The sequence below is a fragment of the Leptodactylus fuscus genome, chromosome 10 (genome assembly GCF_031893055.1).
Source record: "Leptodactylus fuscus isolate aLepFus1 chromosome 10, aLepFus1.hap2, whole genome shotgun sequence".
Taxonomy (NCBI): domain Eukaryota; kingdom Metazoa; phylum Chordata; class Amphibia; order Anura; family Leptodactylidae; genus Leptodactylus; species Leptodactylus fuscus.
Genome location: NC_134274.1, coordinates 36,851,966 through 36,875,460, shown reverse-complemented (window position 1 = coordinate 36,875,460; position 23,495 = coordinate 36,851,966). Strand labels below are relative to the sequence as shown.

General features: G+C 42.6%; 1 protein-coding gene across 16 annotated transcripts in view; it reads left to right on the top strand.

Annotated features, from left to right (window-relative positions):
* KCNMA1 (potassium calcium-activated channel subfamily M alpha 1) overlaps positions 1–23,495 on the top strand; it is a 340,822-nt gene that overhangs the window by 244,316 nt on the left and 73,011 nt on the right. For 14 of the 16 annotated variants that reach the window (XM_075257904.1, XM_075257905.1, XM_075257903.1 and 11 more), the window contains one exon: positions 20,408–20,501. In XM_075257904.1, coding sequence (XP_075114005.1) covers positions 20,408–20,501 — 94 coding nt within the window. Of the gene's footprint in view, positions 1–15,154; positions 15,449–20,362; positions 20,502–23,495 lie in introns of all 16 variants that reach the window. The other 2 variants (XM_075257914.1, XM_075257907.1) reach the window with 2 other exon arrangements.

The following is a 23,495-nucleotide window of genomic DNA, read 5'->3' as shown; positions in this document are numbered from 1 at the left end:
GCAAAAACTTCAAGGCCGTTGGACAGCCTTATAACTTAGCTGGGTCCATTAGGATCTGTTTGTGTCTTTCATGGAACATTTTTCTGTTCCTCTGACAGTTCAGAAATATGGACAAAATGGCGCTGATGTGGGTCAGAAATCATAGGTTGCCTAAAAACTATCCATTAGGTCCATGCTGTATATAAAGTGCTGTAACGTCCATCATCTCTAGCCCTAATTTCCTACATGTGCATGATGTGTTTGAGGCCCCATCCCAAATATTATGTAAGGGATTTCCATTGCCATTATAAAATGGATGTATTGTATGGTTGTGTAGTTGGTTGATCGCCTGCCATAATAAAGCCATAGCTGGACATTACCACTAAAAATGCAAAATGGACCCCACTTCTTGACATAATGTCTGGAAGTATATTTTAAAGGTTAATTCTTGAGCATAGATGTTCTTGAATCCATAAGGAGTTTCCAGGATCATAGTAAGGTTCCTATGGAGAATGTATTGTAATTCAGTTTTGCTTTTTTAGTATAAGGTGGTGTTGTACAGGCTAAGGGGGCATTCACATGGAGTAACGCGGCGCTGATTCTGGCGCATAAGGATCAGCGCTGCAAAACAGAATCCCATTGAGTTCAATGGGTTCCATTTAACACGCGTAACACATTGAAATCAATGGGAAGCGCTTTAATAGCCTTTCTTAAAGTTATTCCTACGTGTCAACGACAAAAAAATTTGATATCAATGGTAGAATGCCTTTAATCCTATACAACCCCTTTCAATAGAAAGGAATATCATTGTCTCGCTATATGAAGAGATATGTTGCAACGTATCATTAATTAGGATATTTAGTAAGATGTGTAGCCATTGTTGCAATTTTTAGAATTCAAAATTATTGTTCTATTTCAGTGGTTGGCCGGTTCCTTCTGTTTAGTGACATTTAGTCATTTGTTCTACTTAACCTGGAAAAACACACAACCTAATGGATTTATTTAAGTGATAAAAAAGCCATAAGATGGTGCGATCATTGTAGCTGCCACCCGGGAGTAGTAACACTGACAAGATGCCGGTACTTTAATTAACACACAATCCAATAGCTTTTGCTTGGATAAATTTAATAAGATTAATGACAAGTGTTTTGTCTGGCTATGTAAAAGTCATGTCTTGACAGGCCTGACTCAATACAGACTAAAGATGGGAGGTGTGAGCTTCTCATTAGACCTGACCAGACGTGAACGGAAGGAGGGCTACACGATTAAAGATGGCAGCAGCTGCGCTCCTTTAGGAACCATTGAGGTTTAGCCCTCATCATGTTTCTTCCAGCCTCATCCTCTAGACATTCCCAGTCGTGATTAATTAGCTTCTTGCATCTTGTTTTCTGATGTTGGGGCACTTGATGCTTGTTAAAGACCATTAGATCATTACAGGTCCTGCCAGATTTCAGGTCCCCAAAGGATCATTAATTAAAGCTGTAGAGGCGGAAGTAAAACAGACAAACAAAGACGCAACGTCTTCAGGTTTCTACCTCTGTATTTCCTCGTCTAACATAAAGTGCGTAAGTATCTGACATTGTTCCAATTGCTAAAATAAAGAGAGTTAAGAAGTTTATCCCCCCATGATAATATATGCTGTATGTCAACGCTATAGTGTAGGAATTAGAGCAATGTTAGCCCATATGTATCTGCCTGGAGAGTATCACTGGGGTTCTATCTGATATACATACATAGATGGATACATAGATGATAGACCCTTGGGGTTACATTGGATACAAGATATAGTTTATCGTCTGATCGTTCTCGTTAAAGACATGTAGTGTAATTGGTTAATATATCGGAAAGACATGCTTTCTATTTCATGGAAGATGCCTCTGGAGCTTGGTGTTAGTGCCACTCATCCTTTCCTTCGTATGACCGCTGTTGTATATCTGTTTTCTTCTTTTTACTATGGTTATTGAACTATTTTCTCTTCCACTTACATGACAGCAAAATCTGGTAAACGGGAGAAAACTTTGTGCAAAAATGTATTGATAAATATTGGTGTTGGTAAATTGTCCTTATGGCCACATACAAATATTTTCTATTGTATACACGCAATACCAAACATTGCCACTAGATAGAGCCATTGTCATTCATATAGTGTTGGAGTCTCACTCCAGACTTTGTGCAATCTATGCAGTGTGTATGTACTGTATGTGTGTATATATACAGTGTGTGTGTATATATACATATATATATATATATATATATATATATATATATATATATATATATAATCTCAGCCTTTACTGACACATTTTTTGAGGCATCTTTGTAATGTGGCCATTAATGTGGGATTTTCCGCCTCCCATTGACTCGCGTTGATTTTTTCAGGCAAAATCCGCCTGAAGAATGGACATGTCGCTTCTTTTTACCGCCAACGGAAAAAAATTACAGGCAGATTAAATAGGACTATAAGGTGAGGATTTTTTTGGAGGCGGATTTTGAGGTGGATTTCACTTTAAAATCCTGACCCAAAAACTCCATGTGAACTCAGCCTTAGGGGTAAGTTCACACGGGGTTTTTTGGTCCGGAATCTGAGGCGGAGGCCGCCTCATCTTTGGGATCAAGAAATGATTGGCCGCGACTGAATGCCGGTGCACTGCAATGAATGGGCCTAGTCGGGGGAGGGAGTGTCTTCAGACTGAATCGTATTTGCTCGGCCCATTTGCTTGAATGCATGGGTTATATAGTATGAAATATGATCGTATACTATGCTATACATCTAAGTAAAGCCACAAGATATACTATTTTAAAAGAACTTTTTGCAATTGAAACATAATAGCAGTGTTTTCTACCTACTCGGTAAGACGCTGTACAGTCCTTCCTTTGGAGGTGTATGGTAAGATCCTCCTGATGTATACTTGCAACTTGGTATCATCTCTTACCTATATAAGTGAAACCTAAGCACTCCAATGTATCCATGATATAAAAGGTTATCAGGCCGCCTTCTTCTGTTGCTTTTCTTCTGATGTTCACCTGTCCACTATAGGCTGGCAATAGACACAGCATGGCCCAGCATGGGCCCTCAGCCCGGCCATTGGATACACTGCCCAATACACAACACAATTGTATTCTGACACCTTGTATTACACATTTCAGCCATTTATGCTACTGTAGCCCTTCTTTGGGATCGGCTGATCTTACATCTTATGTTCCTCAGGGTCCACAAGTGTTTGCCAGTCATCCAATCTAAATAAGGACACCTATTGTCAGGATGTGGGGTTGCTAGGTGGGGTGGCATAGACACACAAGTCCAGTTTCTTTTAGTCCAAAACAATGGTAGAGTTTATTTTCACTCAAAAAGGCAGTGCAGCAACAAAAGGAAACAATACAAAAATAAATACCTGCCCGGCTAGGCTCTAACTAAACACAGAATAGGTTGCCTCACCTAGAGTAACAGAAATCTAAAAGCCAGTAGAATCATTCAGGACACAGCTCCAAAAATATGACCTCTCTGTCAGATCTCCAGCCAATCTCTGCCCAAGTGTTACTGCTGGAGCAACTTCTTAAGCCTCCTTGATGAAGAGACTCTCTGCAGCTGAGTCGCTGCCAGAACATCCCCAAAGTGTGGACTGGAGGGGGGTGGAATGGCAGGTCCCACTACCAACCTACCTGTCATTCCTAAAAATCCAGCCCAATACTGAGCATTTACCAAAATGCTCAGCAGACGAAAGTTGTCTGCAGAGAACAAACATTCCTGGAGTTTTCTCATCTCACCCACCTGAGTAGTCTGGGCGACATGTACACCCCCTCCATTACCTGACCAGCCATTGGCTTACATATCCCCCCCCTTCCTTCTCCAGACCGGAGGGCTGGGCACTTGTGGCCATCATACAATGCACCCTTGACAGGGCATCAGCGTTTCCCAATAATTTCCCTGGCCTGTGTTCTACATCAAACACAAGATTTTGCAGAGACAGGAACCATTGGGTGACCCTAGCATTTCTGTCCTTATTGATTTTAATCCATGTAAGGGGAGCATGTTCAGTGATCAATTTAAACTTTCTCTCCAGGAGGTAATACCTCATAGCATCCAGCGCCCACTTAATGGCCATGCATTCCCTCTCTACAATGGCATAATTTTTCTCAGCGGGGGACAGCTTCCTGCTCAGGTACATCGCTGGATTCTCTTCACCATTTACAACCTGGGACAGCACTGCTCCTAGACCTGCATTTGAGGCATCGGTCTGCACCAGGAACTCCTTCCTAAAGTCAGGGGCTATCAGCACTGGCTGCTGGCATAGCGCTTGCTTTAACCTCTGGAACGCCTCCTCTGCCTCTGGTGTCCAGTGGATCATCACTGACTTCCCACCTTTCGTCAGGTCAGTGAGAGGAGCTGCAATAGAGGCAAAAGTTTGGCACAAACCTCCGATAGTAGCCCGCAATGCCAAGAAATGCCCTGACTTGCTTCTTGGTTAGCGGTCTTGGCCAGTACTGTATTGCCTCCAATTTATTGATTTGGGGCTTTATTACCCCTTTGCCAATGACATAGCCCAGGTACTTGGCTTCCTCTAGCCCTAAAGCACATTTCTCAGGATTGATAGTAAGGCCTGGCTCACTTATGGAGTGTAGTACTGCCTGCACCTTACAGAGGTGACTTCCCCAGTCTGGACTATGAATGACCACATCATCCAGGTAAGCTGCTGCGTAGTCACGATGTGGCCGCAAGATCTGGTCCATCAACCTCTGAAAGGTAGCAGAAGCTCCATGCAGTCCAAATGGCATAACCCTGTACTGGAACAGACCTCCCAGAACAACAAAGGCAGTTTTCTCCTTGGCTTCTTTAGACAAAGGTATTTGTCAGTAACCTTTTGTAAGGCCCAGTGTGGTTATGTACCTGGCATTACCCAACTTCTCAATCAGCTCATTAACCCTGGGCATGGGATAAGCGTCAAACTCGGAAATCTCATTCAATTTTTTAAAATCATTGTAGAACCGCTAAGTACCATTGGGCTTTGGTATCAATACAATTGGGTTAGACCACTCACTTCTGGACTCCTCAATTACACCTAACTCCAGCATGTGTTTAACCTCAGCTGACACCACCTCCCTACGTGCCTCTGGTATTCTGTAGGGTTTGAGGTTTACTTTCCTCCCAGGTTCTGTCTCTACATGGTGCTCTATCAGCTGTGTACGCCCTGGTAGGTCAGAGAACTTGCATCTATTCTTCTGCAGGAACTCTTTTGCTTCTTGTTGTTGGGGCACTGAGAGGGTCTCATTCACATGAACTGGAGGGATTGGTGGCAATGAATCACCCACTTCTGTATTTGAGGCCACCAAGGATTCCCTCAGGTTCCAGGGCTTAATCAAGTTCACATGGTAGATTTGGAAAGGCTTCCTTTTCCCTGGTTGGTGAACTTTATAGTTGACTGGCCCTACTTTTTCCACAATTTCATATGAGCCTTGCCATTTCGCTAAGAACTTGCTCTCCACAGTAGGCAACAAAATAAGGACTCTGTCCCCTGGGTTAAATTCTCGGACTCTGGCAGAACGATTGTAAATTCTGCTTTGGGCCTCTTGTGCTCTTTGCAGATGCTCTTTTACAATTGGCATGACTGTTGAAATGCGGTCCTGCATTTGAGCTACATGCTCTATGACACTACGGTATGGGGAAGCCTCCGTTTCCCAGGTTTCTTTGGCTATATCAAGTAAGCCCCTGGGGTGTCTACCATAGACTGTCCCCGCTCATGGCATCTCCAACACTGTAGAAGCCCTGGTTTCTCCAGCAGAGAGTCCCTTATTGGGCTGGTGGACTGCCTAGAAAACACATCTCCAGCTCTTTTCCCTCCGCTGTAAAATAACAGAACAGTCTTACCGGGAGGTGCCCTCCACCAGGTGTTCCTGGGGGATGGTCGCACTGTAGGGTCATCACGGAGTTCCGCCTCAGTCGCCTGGTAGCTCTCCAGAAGGCTGATGAGCTGGTTGGCATCTTTGGGGTCTCCATGTCCAACTCAGTGCTGCAACGCAGGAGGAAGAGCTCTGGTGAACTGGTCTAGGACCACCTTCTCCACCATCTCTGCAGGGGTACAGGTGTCTGGTTCCAGCCACTTTTTCACCAAGTGAATCAGGTCGTACATCTGGGATATGGCAGGCTTGTTCATATGGTAGCTCCAGGTATGTACCCGCCGGGCATGGACAGCAGTGGTTACTCCCAGCCAAGCAAGAATTTCCGCCTTTAACTTATCATAGTCCTGGACATCTTGCTGGCAGAGGTCATAATAGGCCTTCTGGGGTTCACCGGTCAAATGGGCTGCAATGACGTCTGCCCAGTCAGCAGCTGGCAGTTTCTCCCGTTCGGCCACTCTCTCAAACACAGTCAGGAAGGCCTCCACGTCATCATCTGGGGTCATCTTTTGAAAAGCTCTTTGCACAGCCCGCTTCTCATCTCTGTGCTCCACAGGTCTCTGCAGGCCAGTGACACCAGTCTCTTTAAGGAGCGCAATCTGCTGCAACAGCAAACGGTTGGTCTCCTCTTGCTGCATATTGGACTGCACGAGATGCTTCAGTATCTCCTCCATAGTCCGGGTTTGTATAGTGGCAGCAGCCTTCACCCAGGACATAAAAAACAATTTTCTCCAGCAAGGAGTGGACGTGTTGTTGCCCCTAGCAACCGCTGTATGCCCGCATCCTCCACCAATTGTCAGGGTCTGGGGTTGCTAGGTGGGGTGGCATAGACACACAAGTCCAAAACAAAGGTAGAGTATAAAAATATAGTGCAGCAACAAAAGGAAACAATACAAAAATAAATCCCTGCCTGGCTAGGCTCTAACTAAACATAGAATAGGTTACCTCACCTAGAATAACATAAATCCAAAAGCCAGTAGAATCATTCAGGACACATCTCCAAAAATATGACCTCTCTTTCAGCTCTCCAGCCAAGCTCTGCCAAAGTGTTGCTGCTGGAGCTGGCTTCTTAAACCTCCTTGACGAGGAGACTCTCTGCAGCTGAGTCGCTGCCGGAACATCCCCAAAGTGTGGACTGGAGGTGTGTGGAATGACAGGTCACACTACGAAACTACCTGTCATTCCTAAAAATCCAGCCCAGTACTGAGCATTTACCAAAATGCTCAGCAGACGGAAGTTGTCTGCTGAGAACAAACATTCCTGGAGTTTTCTCATCTCACCCACCTGAGTAGTCTGGGCGAGATGTACACCCCTTCCATTACCTGACCAGCCATCGGCTTACACTATACATAACCACATTACAATTGTGCCAAGTTATAATACAGTGTCCTTGGTACTCTGACTTTATGTGCGCACATACCACCATGTTTTTGCCATGTTGTACTGGCAGCTGTATTCTCCATCAGTACAGAGTAAAAGGTGCTTTATGTGCCTAAAATTTGTGTGCATGAGATCTAACTCTAAATTCTGCTTTTCATGTACGGTGCCCTATAGTCTTTCCCCTGTTGAAAAGCTATGTGCAGTTTGCAAACAACAAATGGCACTTTTTGTACAATATCCCGTTCCCGCTCCAGCCTCTGCTGGTAATAAGCCCTTCACATCATTAGACTTGATCTGATTATATTTATGGAAGTTGGTGCGCAACATCTGCTCCGCAGGCTCTGCCATCTGCATATGCTACATGTATATTTCAGCAGGAATTTCCATAATTATTTTGGTGTGCTATGAAGAATGTGGATAGTCTGGACAGGGGAGTCTGTCCCTAGAGGGAAATAATAATACATTTCTCTATTGTACACATTACTTTCACTGCTTGCACAGACATCTTTTGAAAGGTATTGCTTTTCTACTAGTACAGAGTATGCATTTCTATATTGCACTGTTATAGTATTGCAGTCCCTACTACTAAAACTAGGACTTCAGCACTTAGGAAAACCTCATCCTTTCTGCATTTATTCTGTAACTTGGTTTCCTGCAGATTAGTTTTCGTTGCATCTTATAATCTTACTGTATATAAAGTAAGCTGTCACAATCCTAAAACTTATCTAAAAGCTCATTTACATTCTGTGCAATAAATTTGATGTATTTATTTGATTTAGATACTGTTACTGCCTTGTGTGACAAGGAGGCGTGGCTTAAGAGCCAACACCAAAAAAATGCACCGGAATTGTAGCATATTATGTCACACAATAGGGGAACAAAACTAAAGACGAACCAGATTTGTGATCCAGCATCAGTCATTGTAATGAAACTGCTGCGTTTTTAGCCTAAGTTTACACTATCCATAGGATTATATAGGATAAGGAAATTTTCCACAATATACACAATGCACAGGAGTGAACCTAGCCTCTATGCTATAGGAAAGCACCCCCCCCACACACAAAAAAAAACAAAAAAAAAAACATCCGGATATTTATGGTAGATCAAACCCCCCTAATTTTCCCACACATAGTATAACACCCCCTTTTTGGGGGCCCCCATATTATATAAGACCCACTTTTTTGGCTCAAGATATGACCCCTTTTTTTCTTGCCCTCTAAATAGTATATGACCTTGTTTTTTTTGGGCCACCACGTGGTATATGACCCCCTTTTTCTGGCCTATCACATGGTATATGACCCTCTTTTTTTAGTACCCCACGTGGTTGCCTGGTTTTTTGTTTTTTTTTTATAGCCCTCCGCACGGTATATGACCCCCTTTTTTGGCCACCCATTCGATTTGTGACTCTCTTTTTTTTTAGCCCCTCCACATGGCATATGACCCCTTTTTATGACCCACACACAGTATCTGACCCATTTTCTGGCTCCCCACACAGTATATAACCTCCCTTTTCTGTCCCACCACATGGTATATGACCCCCTTTTTATGTACCCCACACAGTATCTGACCGCTTTTTATGGCTCCCACTTAGTATGTGACCCCTTTTTATGACCCCCTACACGATATGTGACCCCCCCCCCTTTTTTTTTTTTTTCTGGCCCAACATATGGTATATGACCCCTTTTTTATGGCCAACATACATTATATGACCCCATTTTTAAGGCCCCCACAAAGCATCTGACCCCTTTTTATGGCCCAAACACAGTATAAATCACTTTCTATGGCCCTCACACAGTATGTGAACCCTATTTTTACTCCCCCACAGCCTATGATCCCCCTTATTTATGGCCCCCACACAATATGTGATCCCTGTTTTTACACACCCCACACAGAGTAGCCGGCAATAATTTTTACTCACCTGTCCAGGGCTCCTGTTCTGGCCGCCCTCTGCTGCTGCTCCAGGGGGCGCTCTAGCTGACGCTGAAGAATGCCAGGACTCTGTACATTGCTTCCGGGGTGTTCTTCATGGTCGTACACGTATATATATCTGGGTCCATGGAAAGGGATGGCACATACCCATGGATGTCATCTTCTTTTTCCACAGACCCATAGACGTTCATTAGTGTGATGTGTTCATGGTGCATTATCATTAGTGCTTCTGTAGTTTTTTTCAGTTTTGTTTTTTTTTTTTTTGCAAAAAGATCTTGGCTTCTGAGTGAAAATATTGACATAAATGGTTTCATACAGCTGCCACAAAAAAACAGAGTGCCATATGCACGTGATATGTGGACATGTGAATAAGACGTAAAAGTGGAAGTGAACTAGTTGCTTCAATCCGGAGCTGTGGCCAGTAGAGAGGAGCGAGTAGTATTTGATCGAATACCTCGCTCCCATAGGAATGCGTGTAAGCATCCAAACACCAAGGGGTTAAGCGCAGTGAATATTCGTTGCGCTTAACCCCCTGGTGTTCGGCCGCTTACACGCATTCCTATGGGAGCGAGGTATTCAATTGAATACTACTCGCTCATCTCTAGTGGCCAGTAATGAATACAGTTATCGTTGTATACCATAGGTATAAGATGCTACTTTAGATGCTATATGGTGTCATTTGGTAACTAAATATCAATTATTGTCTGAGCTTATACTATGGCAAGTTGTGATGACTTGGGAGAAGCGATTTCCAGTATCATAGAACTGAAACAGCGATGACAATGCTGGAACCAAATCAAAGTCTTCTATTTAAGCCCATAAAAGAGGCGCCCCGGCAAGTCAAAAGCCTCTTCTTTAATGGAGGACGAATTAAAATGCCACCATTTAAAAGCTGCGCGTATATATTGCTAAAACACTGACATAAAATAGAATAGAGAGTCAAAGCATTTGTATATTTCATAGTTGCTGGTTCCAAGTCTCTATTAATGACTGTGTATCATTGCCCTAACTATTAAGCTTTCAGATGATGTTTTAATTGTTCGTGTTATATTACCCTAATGGGTCTTACAGACAAGTGAGCTGCAGTGAATCACTATGTCCCACATGGTTCTTTATAGACCAAGGTTTCTCCAAATATCGCTAGTTAGGAGTTGCATAGATTTTGATGCCATTGGGAGCTCTGTTGGTTGTAAGAGCATCCTCATTAAGATATCATCCTCTGGTTCATTTGTAACGTACATGATGTAGATAGTGGTGCAGGTCATCTTTATTTGTTATAAGCTTCATTCTGGTCCTCCATTGTGCCACATATCTGTGAATCAGACGCTCCAAGCCTTGCAAGCTCTTAGATGTGGTCTAGAACTCAGTTTCTCTCTGTATCTCTATCCTTTCTTCTCCTGATGTCATCTGTCAGGGAAAAGGCATGGGGTGCCCATGTGGCTAGTAAGGCAGGACCTGCACAAATAAGGATCCACTGAGTCTTATGCATATGGGACCTTTAGGCTGTGGACTGAGCAGAAGGTAAAAGTAGAAGAGCGTCCTATGCATTTCTTAATCGGCAACCAAAAAAAGTTGTGTTCCTGCAACGCCGGACCTCAGCCTAAGATAGGTTGTTCAGCCCCTCCTCTAAAATTATGATCTTCCTTCATTACATTAGTTATGTTTCATTCTGTGTTGGCCAGCACTGAATCTTATGGGTAAAATAGGGTTGAGCGATCGAGATCGGGAAAGATCGGATCCCGATCAGATCCACGATCTTGATTGGAATTCCGATCCCGATCTTTTCCGGCGGGATGGAGGACTAAGGTTATCTCAAGATCGGCTTAACACTATTCATGTATATATCATGAATAGGGTTGAGCGATCGGTATTGGGAAAGATCGGATGCCGATCGAGCAAATTTCACAATCAGAGTCGGTGATCGGCTGGAAAATGATCGAAAATCGGAATTTTAAAAAGATCCTGAAATCTCAAAATCGGCTCAACCCTAGGTATGATGGATCGCCATTGCTTTCATTTTGGAGCAGGGCTGTAGAACTGGAGTCAGGGCTGGTTTTGGGTGGAGTCAGTAGGAAAAAAGTTACCGATTATGCCTTCAAAATGTTTAATTATTTCAAATGATATTATACAATTATGAATATTGTCTAATTAATTAGATGCATAGCTTGTTGCCTATTGACTTTGATAAGAAGTCGTTCGCTACTAGAGATGAGCAAACAGTAAAATGTTCGAGATTCGATATTCTTTTCAAGTAGCCCCTCAATATTCGACTGCTCGAATCGAATATCGAACCCTATTATAGTCTATGGGGGGGAAATGCTCGTTTCAGGGGTAGGCAGCGTTCGATCAAATTACACTTACCAAGTCCATGAGTGAGGGTCGGGCTGGATCCTCCGAGAAGTCTTCTCCGTGCAGCGTCCCTGCGGCATCTTCCAGCTCTGAATTCACTCTGCCAGGCATCGGGCCTGAGCAGGGCCGACTGCGCATGTCTGCACTACAAGTGGGCATGCGCAGTCGGCTCTGCCCAGGCCCGATACCTGGCAAAGTGAATTCAGAGCCGGAAGACACCGCGGGGAAGCTGCACGGAGAAGACTTCTAAAGGTAGGAGAAGAACCAGCGTTGATAGGCCGACTGTATAGCATTCGGCCAATCAATGCTGGTTCTGCATCGAACTTTTCCATTCGAATAGCGAGTGGTACTTGATCGAGTACGAGTATTTCAAGTACCGTAGTATTCGATCGAATACCTACTCGATCATCTCTATTTGCTACCTTTTATGTGCATTATGTGACCAAGCCTGACAGCCATTTATAAAAGTGTCGGCATGTGGGAGGGGCAACACGGTGGCTCAGTGGTTAGCAATGCAGCCTTGCAGTGCTGGAGTCCTGGGTTTGAATCCCGCCAGGAACAACATCTGCAAGGAGTTTCTATGTTTGTGTGGATTTCCTCCCATTGATCCCTCTATGGGGCTCACAATCCACACCTTGGGAGGTATAATGTCATTCACCATAGAGAACCATCTGGAAAGAAAGCAAGAAAGTAACTTTTCTGCAGAAATAATGTGCATACGAGAGGCAGAATATTTAGGTTATGGAATGAAGCAGTTTGCTTTTGTACCAACCCTGCCCCATTACAAATGAAGCATGGCGTTTGGTAGAAGATTGAATAAGGCTGGCAGCGCACGGGTACAGTGAACTAAGCTTCAGGTCCTTTAATCCCTGTAGGAAACATCTCATGAGAAAAGTACAGGAAAAAGCAAGCTGGAGATTGATAGCTCTACCAACATAGACTAATAGGTAGGTGCAGAGCCTGGAAGTGAAATGGAGATGAGGAAAACTGCAGTGACAGACAGGAGATAGGTGCAGAACCTAGAGAAAAAAAAAAACAGTCACCTAGTTAGACAGCAAGCTGATAGATCAGGGAAGGTGAATATAGGGGAGCGGGAGATGGATGCAACGTGAAGGATATATAGATATTGAAAGGTTGATATAGATTACTAGTGATAGCTCTAGAATTACCCGGTGATGTATACAAGAGGCTAATTAAGACGACGGAGAAACTCAGAGCAATGGTTGATCTTAATCTAACAGACAGCGCTAGCTGAGAAGTATGGATTAGATGCGACAGAGTAAGATGGGAGACTTGTGACTGACAAGTACAGACGTGTGTACGGAGCACGGGAAGGCAAAGCCATTTACAAGAATAAGAATGACACCGGTTGATTGTGCCGAGGAAATGGAAGATGCTTGAAGTACAGTACTTAAGATGTGCACTAAATAGCAAGGCGTTAAAGAACAAACCCCTGTCTGATGTCGCTGGTCACCTGTGTATGTAATTCTGCATGGATTGTTTCATGTCTCTTGTCTGTCCCGATATTCGTCAGTTTGCAATTTTAGTTTTAGATCTATGAAAATTTCCTTTCTCTTCCTGGTTATTGTATTTCAGTCTAATAAAATCATAATATTCCCTAATACTATTACAATGCACCATTGCCATCAGCCGCATTTATGACAGCCCCTTTAATGTCTTCTCTCCTGGGCTTACTTGACCTGGTAAGGGATTGTAAGGAAAGGGAAGTAATGGGGAAAAATACCTTTGATAAAGAATGCATTAAGGAGCCATCACTTGCTTTACCCAGAAACGGAGAGACAGGGGCCGTCTGGGCTCTTCCAGTTCCACAGTGAAGCTGCCACACCGAGTCTCCTCCTAACCCGGCTTCCTGGGTTTGACAAGGGGCAGATGAGACTAGGAGTTATTGTGCCGGGTTTTAAGTCTATGCGGCAGCTGACGGCTGCAATAAGCATCCTTGGATGGCTCAGAGCTAACAGCACAAAGGTTGAAGCTGTATTTTCTTAGCAGTTCCCGTATTAACCCTTTTGCCACTAGAGGAAATCAAGGAGAAAAAAATTGATCTGTGTAAATTCAGTTAATTTCTTATTTTTCTGAAAATTTATTTTAAATTCAACTTAAGACTCCTAGTGGGTCTGTATAGGGGTAATATGACAGACGAGACGTTTAAATGAGGTTAAGGCTCCGTAGCAGCGTGTATTCGTGCAACATAGGATGTCATGTTACTATGTTGCACTTAGTGAATGTAATCTTGTTGTGACAAGCAAGTGGAACAACCTGGAAAACACAGTCAGCAGAAATCCAAAACCTGCTGAAGGTGTGACTGGCAGCGTCCTATCACTGCTGCAGAGACACAAGTTGCTGCGTCGCTCTAGCCTTGCATTTCTCAAGTATTTCCACATTCCTAATATTGAGCTAATTGTTTTATTCACGCCAGAAAGATGTCAGCTCTTTGGATATTGCGTTTTAGGATTTTAAAGAGGATCGGTCACCAGGGTTATAACGCCCAGTAACATACATTGTGTCATAGGCGATGTCATCCTGAGCATTTTGGTGTAAATTTGTCCAGCCATTCCAAAGATATTAGCCCTATTAGGGTTATACTTGTCAAATGGGCGGTCACTCTGTGGTTCCTCGGGGGCGGGGTCTCTGTGTAATGTATATCAAGCAATTCTGCTGCTCGCTTGGGCTGAATACTCTAATTTACATCACACTTATATTTTTGGAATGGCTGAACAAATTAGGATAAATAAAACACAAAAGTGCTTGAGGTGACAGCACCAATTAGATGTAGGTTATTGGTCTTTTTAGACCTGGTAGCAGGTACTCTAAAGCAAATTTACACCCTTAATGTTGCCGAACACTACACACCTATTTTAATTCTAATAAGTGACCCCTCGTTCACATCTGCATTCGGTATTCCGTTCGGGAGTCCTCATGGGGACCCTGCGGACGGAATACCGAACGCAACTGGAAGCGCTGTGCAGTGAAAGCACACGGACCCCATAGACTATAATGGAGTCCATGTGCTTGCCGCACGAATCATGCAGATTGAAAGTATATTGTGAACTTCTTTCCTGTCCACATGATCCCTGCAGAGATCTGGCGGCCACACATGGACCCCATTATAGTCTAAGGGGTCCGTACGCTTTGACAGCACAGAACTTGCAATTGTATTCCATCCAGAGGGGGTCTCCATACAGACTCTCCCCGGACGAAATACATACGCTAGCGTGAACCAGGGATAAGTGTTTCTATGGATGGCCATGTTTTACAGATCTGGTTGGTTTTCTCTGATATGCGATTTGATATAGGTCTCAATCCATATTGCTTGTTGGTGCTACATTACATGAGGTGAATGACACAAATTGTGTTAAATGTATGTGCTTACCGAAGTGATTAGTCTAATGAGAAAATCACTGATGTATCCTTAATGGAATTATTGTAATGCAAGTCTTCCCTGTCTTGTATTTTGTCCTGTGAGTCACGTTGTCCCTTTGTCATTTTCTAGAAGACAGCTTTAACCTCAGAAAGAAATTTCTACTTTTTTAGGCCCCATCTTGGGTTTTTTTTTGTTTTTTTTCGCCATTTTGCTAATTTACTTTTTTTGTCTCTCCTTCTTCAGCCACAAAGAAAGAAGCTAGATTAAGTATCCACAGAATTTCCTTTGTTCCCCAGAATGCCAAATCCAACTCTGTGCCCGGCTCTAAACTCAGCCTGGAGCAACAAGATCCTATTCCTCTTGTAAATAATCGCAAAGGAAGCCTCTTTTTACCAAGCGATCCCTCTCTGCTGCACCTGCAGTTACTGGGCTCCTCTGATACAGGGAACTCTACAAATCTCAGGTTGCAGCGGGCACTGAGCCTGCCAGGGAAATATCGCTATCACCCTAAGCAACCTCTGTTCAGTCGAGAGCTATGTATGTAGATCCAAATTTTTCTAGTAAAAAAATTGACATTGGTGTGATCTACTAGCACTCCTGTCGAAATGATATCCTTTCGTGTGGCATGACCGGCGTTCTACAATGGGATAACTGAAGATTTAGTTGCCACTTACATGTCGCAGCTTTAAATAGAAACGTGGTGTCATTGAGTGGCCGATATTTATGAAAATGTGCGCAAAAAAAGGCGGAGCTGATCGTGAGACCGGATACTTAGTCTCAGTGTTTGCAATCGTCGTTTTGCAGAAATGACAATATAGAGTGTCGTTGCTATGGTAGCTCCACTTTTTCTGTTGTTCCAGATTTCATAAATATTCACTATGACTTCATTTCTATTATGTTGTTATCTTTGTGCAGTGCTTGTGTCATGTACGTCTTCTACACCTACCCACTATTCTTCAGCATTAGTATACTAGTCATCTTTTCCACTGTATAGTATCACTTTGTTGTATTGGGATATCAATTTCATATAGAAACAAAGTTGCCAGTCAAATAAACATAGTGTAAACAAAAAATGTTACATGTGAGGGTTATCAGCAACACAACTTATGGGTATGGCATGTACAATTGCATCTCATATGATCCCATTTTATCCCCCTTTTCATGACCACACATTGGGGTAGTAACGGAGCCAATAATGTGCCCTATACTAGAACATTGCGGTAATGCCACATGGCGATGATGTCATTCCTGCAGGAGTTTTGCGACTAGTGAATTTTTTCATTAAACGTGTGGTATTTTTCAGCTGTTGCGACTAACCCCTTTAACGTTTTGCTAGCACCACTGATATTAAAGCGTTCCTTAAACCCATTATCCACCTTTTAAACCATCAGTATAACATGGGATGTAATTGATTAAATTCTTATAAAGTTCTTTTTTTATGCTCCAAATCCTCTCCATACAAATGAAAGGAGTTGTAGCAGTTGTTCTGATCCGCAATACCAGAACCAATCAACAGAGGTCTTGTACTGTATTGTGATACAACCCCTTTAAGATAGCACTATTCAACATGGTACTGATAACTTGCTGTAGTGGAATAACTCATCAAAGAATCAAAGGCCACATGTTGCGGAAACGCAGCTTTTTTTTTTGTTGTTGCAGATTTTGTTGTGATTTTTTGAGCCAAAGCCAGGACTAGATTGAGCAGAAGTTAGAAGTTTAACAGCTTTCTATATATTTCTGATTCCATTTGTAGCCACTCTTCGCTTTGGCTCAAAAAACTGCAACAAAATCTTCAGCTAAGGTGCCACAGAACGTTCCGCAGCAAAACAGTGCTGCAGGAAAAACGCATCACGGTTCTTCCCACAGCACTTTAGACAGAACGTTTGCAGATGTTTCCTCTGTGGACTTTCTATTATTATACCTATGGGGAAACCGGCGGCATTTCCATAGATATAATCGACATACTGCAATTTCCAAAACCATGCCGGTTTTTCAAATCCAGGCGTGGTTTTTACTGCATAGTGGACATGGGGTTTGTTAGAATCCCATTCACTTTGCCCTGACTGTAAAATGGCGTGATTTTTTTTGCAGCATTTACATCCTGGGGGGCCCCGGTCTAAGGATAGAGCCCCACATTGCAGAAAAGTTACTTATTTTGTTACAAAAGCTTTGGCACAAAAAACCATCTGCAACAAAATAAAAAAAAAAAAAGCTGCTTTCTCACAACATGGGGCCATAGGCTAACTCTAAGTTTATACAGGGGATTTCGGAGCCCTACCTACTGGGTAGATTAGGAATGCAACAAAGCCTAAGGTGGATATTTACTTGGGTTTTATGGCTAGCAGAGAGGTGAGATACCGAGTCTGAAGAAGACAGCAGGTTTAGATTTTGTTGAAAGTACCTGATCATAAAAGTGTGGATCCTTAAGCTACATTGTAATTCCTTATAGGTGTCCATTGTAGGAATTAGATTTTAGCGCAAGGATTTTGAGTTAAGAATTTGTTAAGCAAGCAGCATAAGATGTGTGATGTCCTTGTTTGCAGAAAAAGATTGAAAATGAACTTTCATGTGTGAGATAATAGACATGTCACCTTTAGGAATCAGGGAGACTTCAACTTTTCATTGAAGACTATCAGGTCCAAAATTCCTCCTAAGCCAAAATAGTTCCATATAGGGGCTTTTAATAGGATAAGACCAAAAAACAGAAGATGCAATACAGAGATTTGTTTGCAAATTTGCAAACCAGTATGGCGGTGGGCTCATTTGCCACATGGGCCTCCAAACAGCAGTAAGTACTCTGACTGCTGTGGATTTCCCATCCAGAAACCCGAAAAAGACACAAATCTACAGTGCATTACAATAGCAGCAAAATGAATCAGATTTTAACACATCTTTTTTTCTTATGCTTTCAAACTTATTCACAATGGAAATGATCCTCCCGTATGGATTGTAACTATGGTATGACAATTTATGCCATACATTTTCATTACAGATTTCAGCTGCAAATGACATGCAGCTTTTGTTGCATATTCAGAAAGTCTGTAGTGTAAAATGTGCAGAGATCTTCTTAAAGGTTCATCTCTCCCTAGCAAACTGTTCATTGCCAGGTCACTATGGCACGCTGTCTAGGTTTATTTGGATGCTTGCCTTTCAAGGTGTTGATTGGTTAGGGATGAGAAGATCTTGAAATTTCAGGATCGTTTTTAAAATCCGATTTTTGATAATTTTCCAGCCGATCGCGATCGTGAAATTTGCTCGATCGCTCAACCCAATTAATGATATAGACATGAATGGGGTTGAGCCGATCTTGATATAACCTCCGACCTCGATTCCGCTGGAAAAGATCGGGATCGGAATTCCATCGTGATTGTGAAATTTACTTGATCGCCGATTGGAAGCCGATCTTTTCCGATCCCGATCTCTCAACCCTATGATTGGTTCTGATTCTATGTGGATCTTTTTTCCTCATTGATCAGTATGCATGGTGCTTTCCATCCTTCCTAAGTACACTGTTCATATAAAAAGGTGTTAGAAATTAGGTATCATCTTCTAGGATGGCGCAGCAATGCCAGTTTCCATAGGGTTGTTAAAGAGTCCCTAGCTCTCCTGACATGTTTATTTTATATTTTATTTATTTATTTTATGTTTATATTTATTATAATTTCTTCTTGGATGTTAATAGATGTTGCTTTTTTATGCACAATAGGATATATCCTTATAGAACTTCACTGTATCAGCTTGTGTCTGGAATCCTATTGGCAAAATGGAATGGTAGTACCCAGTTTTCAATTGATTCATACATTTCCAGCAGGATTCATAAAGGAGTAGGGCAGTTCGGAGACAAAACCCAACGGTTGTATTTCTGAAAGTTTTATAGTATATACTGAGATAAGCATGCCAGGTTTACTTTAAAGGAAACATTTCAGTACCACTGTTGAAATGATCCTCGATGCCTCCTGAACATGAGCGCTCCGATTCTACTGTAGTTGTTCCCGGACACGCCTGACTTGTTACTATGATTCCGATTAAACTTGTAGCAATAGAAAGGTCCAGTATCCGACTAATGTTTTGTTAGCCATTTACCTTTGTAACATGCTTTTTTTTTTTTAACACTTACTCAGTTTAACCCGTCATTATCATACAACAAAATAAGAATATTTTCCAATAAACCTTGTGTTCGTACTGCTCACTTGATGTTCTCCAGTCATTGTAATGTACGATATAGCATTAATATACCAGCTCGCCTTTATACACGACCGATCGCTCCTTGCTTATTGCAGGTTTCCAGTGCTTTAACAGCAACCACTTACTTAAAAAAAGCAAAAAAAACAAAACACAGAGACCATTAACAGGTTAACAGAGCCTTAAATTGTTCGGCTGAGCCCTGAAATGAAGTCTATGCTAATCCAATACATTTTAGACCCCTTGAGGGTTTAATTAATAGAACAAACAGCTAACAGTACATGTGTCTAGAAATACAGTAAGGGGGGAGGTAATTGAAGATTAGGTTGGAGGCTTCCCAGGATAGAATTAGCATGTACTGTAGGTTAACATTGCATGTTGGTTAATGGGGAGTGAAACGGCTTGTATCATGTTACTGTAAGCACTACAGTAACAACTTATCCATAATCAATATACAGTATACCCTGGGTATATATATATATATATATATATATATATATATATATATATATATATATATGTGTGTGTGTGTGTGTTCAGCCATGCACATTTTAATAACATAGGCTGAACATGCCAATTTCAGTGGGACCAGATGACCATCTAATGTGACCACCTCCTAACTCTTAGGATAAGACTGGGCTCTTGGATTTCACCATTCCCAATTTTGCTCTGAAAGGAGATATTGCTATACTGAGACACCTCTAGCGGTGGCTTATGTCCCTAAGGATTGGGCATGCTGAAATCCATGTGTTACCCTCATCTTCTTCTCTGCCACTGGGAACGTCCACACTTATTACATTGTTGACCTGTCCCACCAAAATTGGCAAGTTTGTACTTTATTTAATCCAATGTGTATGAATACCTTTAGATCTTTCAGAGAGCTATACATCATTCCTAATAATTTATACTCGGCTAGCTGTGGCTTTTGTTTGTGGTAGACAGTAACGTAAGAACATATTTGGGGGCGCCAAACTCTCCCTACGGTCAGAAGCTAATCTGCTCAGAGAAGGATCCTGCATGAATTCAATATAGTATTTTGTCCTAATCCCAGCCAGTAAATGTTTGGGCTTTACCCTGCCGTTCCCCTCCGTCCCTAGCACAATGTGTTTTCTCCGTGTGCTTTGCGTCCTCACAATTAACAGCTTCCGTCCTTCTCATTGTAGGCTAGTGGTGGTGGAGCTGTGAGTGGTTGACTCGTTCCATGTTTTGTCTGTATTCCTTTCACCCCTGTTCTTCTTCTGTTAGTTTCTTGTTGTGTTCTGTCTACAGTCCTCCTCACTCTCCCCTGCCTGACCGCTTTGCCTGTGTTTGCAGTTGAAGATGAGCAGCCATCAGCCTTGTCGCCCAAAAAAAAGCAGCGCAATGGAGGAATGAGGCATTCTCCTAATTCTTCACCCAACATGATGAGGTAAGAGGAAAGCTGTGTACTCTGTAAAAAAAAAGTAATTTTTTTTTTTGCTGTAATGTCTTCTAGGATTAAGCCATTAATAAATTCTAGTAGTGGTTGAACACAAATAACATTTTAATTGTGGCAACACGGTGGCTCAGTGGTTAGCCTTGCAGCGCTGGAGTCCTGGCTTCGAATCCCGCCGAACATGTGAAAGGAGTTTGTATGCTCTTCCTATGATTGCGTGGATTTCCTCCCATTCTATAAAGACATACTGATAGGGAAAAAAAATGTACGTTGTGATCCCTATATGGGGCTCACAATCTACATAAAAAATAAAAGTTAAAAAAATAACATTTTGATTAAAAACAAGAAAAAAATTGCGTAGAATGTTATAAAGTAATGAGCGAAGTCATACTTACCTTCCCATTCCAATGCTTCACAGCTTAGCCTCCATTGTCCCAACCACTGCAGCCAAGCACTGACCCCTCAATGCCTCTGAGGTCACCACTGTGGCCAATGACTTGCCTTGGTCAGTGACAGAATGTCATTACTATCAGTATGTCTTTGGAATATGGGATTAAATCCATGCAACCATGAGAAGAACATACAAACTCCTTGCAGATGTTATTCCTGGCAGGATTCAACCCCAGGACTCCAGAGCTGCAAGGCTGCAGTGCTAACCACTGAGCCACCGTGTTGCCTCCTTATGAAATTTTTAATTATGGCATGCTTGGGTGTAACCTGAAACACCCTGATGCCAGTGGAAAGTCTCCAATAGGGTGACCTGACTATAATGTGGTATTTATAATACTGGTGTCTTCACATGTAACTGAGGGACCTTAGGTGGGCATTTGTTGGAAATTTACAACACCTTCAATGTAGCTATGAATCTGTTGCATTGTTAAGAGGATTTTGTCACTCCTTAGGGAGAGACCACCATGTAGGTGTGTGGAGACTTATTAAGCCATTTGCGCTCCACTGTGAGGGATCATGAGAAGAATATGCAAATCTGTCTCCCATGATGTTAATATAGTCATGCAGCCCACTAAGGGTCGATCACCTCTGCCAAGTTAGTCTTCTCTGCGCCGGGCTGAAGAGATCCACTCAGATCGAAACAGCTGTCTAAAGCTGTCTTTAGCTGACTTGCTAAAATCCCACATCATTGCAGCAAAGGCCTCCGGGAAGGTCAGGCATGATGTTAAAGGGAGCGCCCTCTAGTGGACTGCATGACTGAGGCACTGTCTCCCTATATTAACATCATGGGAGACAGACTTGCATATTCTTCTTTTGCATTGGCAAGCCACCTGTCTCGTAAGCTACTGTGGCTTCTTTTCGACCACTTTTTTCTGAATTCAAATGAGGATATTGATTGTAAATGTAGAGTATTGAGGAGCATTTAAGGTTCTATAGCGGCGGTTTATGTAAATAATGTTTTCCGTTAGCGAGGAGTTACAGAACTGTCCAAGGTGCTGTAGATGTTTGCTCACTCGGCACTGACAGCTGTCCATGGTGCTGAAGAATTAGGCTCAATCTTGATACATTGAGAACCTTAACTCTATGTGCTGAGTTGAATGTCTTTAAAAGTCTGTCTTTACCCTTGGATAACAGAAGTTTTTTTTTTTCCTTCCACAAAGCAGCAGGCAATCTGTCAGTATGTGTTTAAACCCTCGTCTCTATTTTACTGTTTCGAAATAAATGTTGCAGCTAAAGGAAAAAAAAAAAATGAGAATGGGTGAAAAAAAAAAAAAAAAAAAAACCTGCAGGGTTGTTAGATGGCTTTTTAAAGCGTGAGTATTTATTCTGTCAGCGTATCAGCAGGTAATGACAGAGCTGAAAAAACAATTTCTGTCATGGAAAACAATTTGAAAAGGCGTTTGAAAAATACGTCGGCTCTAAAGTGGGAGCACTCTCCCCTCGTCCTGTTCCTGTGTAGCTGCAAACAAGCGGTGGCACTAATGATAACATGAACCAATCAGCCCGCTCCCATGATATGCTAGCCTAAGGCTAGTCTCTCTTTGAAGCACTGCCTGTGAGTACAACTATCTGTTCATTGGGACTATGTTGAATGAATTAGTACAATCTGAGCCGAACCTGAGAATTACCTTCCCTTTTATGCTGTCGATTGAAATCAAATCTTCATTAATTGATTTAGACGGTGAAGGGAGAGAAAAACTAATAACATGCAAGCTGCTTGTCTGAGGCCTTACTGAAGTTTTACGATGGAGCTGTGGTGTGACTGAGCTGTAATTAGGATATTCAAAACTTTCTTGGGAGCTGTTGGCAGGATAGGAGGAGAGACTGGTGAAGTGAAGAAAGTGTGGTGCAGGGACAAGGGTGCAGTGGTGGAGAGAGAGTGGAGCAGGGACAGGGGTGCAGTGGTGCAGAGAGAGTGGAGCAGGGACACGGGTGCAGTGGTGCAGAGACAGGGGTGCATTGGTGGAGGAAGAGTGGTGCAGGGATAGCGGTGCAGTGGTGGAGGAAGAGTGGTGCAGAGATAGGGGTGCAGGCATAGCGGTACAGTGGAGGATGAAGAGTGGTGCAGTGGTGGAGGAACAGTGGTGCAGGGATAGTGGTGAACTGGTGCAGGGATAGTGGTGCAGTGGTGCAGGGATAGTGGTGCAGTGGTGAAGAAATTCAGTAGGAGCTGAGCTGCAGTATTGGCATCCGAACACGATGCAGGCACTAGATCTATCTGCTTGCATACATGGGTTGTGTATAGCGCTGGTGCCAGTGGTGCTCTGTTCAGCTGCTCAATGTGGGGACCACCTGTTAGCCCATCAGTAATCAGATGTTTATGGTCTATCCTTTCGGCAATCGTAAACTAAATCCTGGGCAATCTCTATAGGCAGTGGTTAATTCCTTAGAATAGAATAGACTTTGACTCTGTTTTTCGATGTGGCGCACAGTTATTACTCTCAGCTTTTAGTATTTACATAGTTTAACTAACAGCTATGTATTGCCTGCAGATTTACTAGTAGAGTCAGTGTTGCTATGACAGTGAATTGTCATAGT